General features: G+C 36.5%; 1 protein-coding gene across 1 annotated transcript; it reads right to left on the bottom strand.

Annotated features, from left to right (window-relative positions):
- Positions 1-971: 971 nt before the first annotated feature.
- On the bottom strand, positions 972-1,871 carry LOC103725167 (taste receptor type 2 member 125-like). The gene has a single exon (XM_008822471.2). It carries the CDS (start codon positions 1,869-1,871, stop codon positions 972-974), a length of 900 nt encoding a protein of 299 aa, XP_008820693.2.
- Positions 1,872-1,955: the final 84 nt, after the last annotated feature.

Here is a 1,955-nt window from a genome sequence, read left to right as displayed (position 1 = left end):
AAAAGAAAAACACGAGGCATTTAATTCTCTGAATCTGGCTTATCTGTTTTAAAATGCTGACCTCAATTTCCATCCATTTCACAACAAATGTCATAATTTTGTTTCCAATAGCTGAATAAGACACCATTTAGCACACAGGCTGCATCTTGCAGCATTCCACAGTTGACAGGTACATTATCAATTCTATTTCATGGCTATTAAGTACAGGGTTTGCTGTATATAAGAAATGTACCTCATTAACAAAATACACAGAGACTGTAAATGAAATGATAGAAGATGATGCACCAAGCAAATGAGACCTGAGAATAGGCTGTCCTAGTTTATTCAGCTATCTGACAACTTAGACAGCAAGCCAACATCAGTCAGAAGAGAAGAAAAAGGGTGTCGACATATTAATAAGGTAACAAAAATCCAATAACTATAAATGTATAAGCACTGAATGTTGGTGAAAACCATGCATAAAACAAATGCTGCTGAGCATAAAATGACACATGTCTGAGGTACAATAACGGTGTGTGAACTCAATATCCCACCTCAACAATGGGTGTATCGGCTAAGAAAAAAAAATCAAGGAAACTGTAGAGTTAAATTTCACCATACATCGAAATGAACCACAGACATCTGCATAAAAGGCCCTTCATCAGCTTCAAATTAAACATACTTCTCTACAGCATTATAACTTTTTTCAAAATAGACCACATTTTAGGCCAAAAAACAAATCTTAACAAATACACAATTACAATAACATATTAAGGATATTGAATAACACTGGGCTAAAGATGGAAATTGCAGAAGCTATACAAATACATGAAGATTAAATAATACCCTCGACTAATCAATGGACAAATGAAAAAAATCATGGGAGAAATTTAGAACTGTCAAATAATGTTAGATAAGTACAAATTTATAGCACACAAAGAATTCTTAGGAGCTAGTACATTTCTAGAAAGTGAAAGATCATGCTAGAATGTCTAGGGACCCATGGACACCACAACTTTGAACCTACATCTGAGCCAGGATAATAGTGAAATAGAGGCCTGTCTCAATCTACTGTCTCCAAAAATAATTACCCATGAGTGGGAGGAAGAGAAAGTCATCAGTAGACCCAGTCCATATGAAATTATAAGTTGTGTATTAAGGTACCGAATGAATGCAACATATTCAAAAAAAGAAATAAAAAACAAGATGCCTAAAAGCAGGCAGGCAAACACAGTTTTTAGGGCTTGGATGTGAGCCCTGGTGCTGGCATCTCTGGTATTGTGCTTCATCTTCTTCAGATGCTTCCACAGAGAGAAGAGCAGCAGGAGAAAGGCTGACAGGGACAGAGCAAGAGGGACACATATTACCATATAGTTGGTGAAGATAATATTGTTGACAATTCGTGAAGAAATATTCCAACTGGAACTGTGACACATGTTTCTTTGCAATTCACCATCCCAATCATCTATATATACATTTGTCAGTACCATGTATAATAACAAGAGGACCAGGGAAACCAGCATGATCACTGAAACCACCTTCTTAACTCTCCACTTTAAATAAAGAAAAATAGAGTTGGAAAAATTGGCTATCTTCAGAAAATAAAAGATGCTGAGGCACGTAGTAAGCCAGGTGTCAAAATGATTAGTCACAGTGAAGGTAATCTTAATCACTCTGATCACGTTTACAGCCATCAATAAACTCGGATGGACAATGGAAGCCAGCATAGTTATAAACACAGAGACCAACACTGTGATTCTGGAGATCGCCAGAGGAGTGAGGATTTGACTGACAGAAGAGATCTTTCTCCTCTTGACCCAGTCCATGATGTTCACCAGGGCTATGAATCCATTTCCTATAGTCCCAATAATGAATTCCACACTTAAAACCATTATAAAGAAAACTTGTGTGCCACGGATGCAATTCATTTTCTGGAAAAGAATGTTCCAATATTTAATGCACACATTTAAAAATGA

Source organism: Nannospalax galili, unplaced genomic scaffold (genome assembly GCF_000622305.1).
Source record: "Nannospalax galili isolate Female #2095 unplaced genomic scaffold, S.galili_v1.0 scaffold1249, whole genome shotgun sequence".
NCBI lineage: Eukaryota > Metazoa > Chordata > Mammalia > Rodentia > Spalacidae > Nannospalax > Nannospalax galili.
Note: the sequence above shows the minus strand (reverse complement) of the source record. Positions and strands in the feature narration are given on the sequence as shown.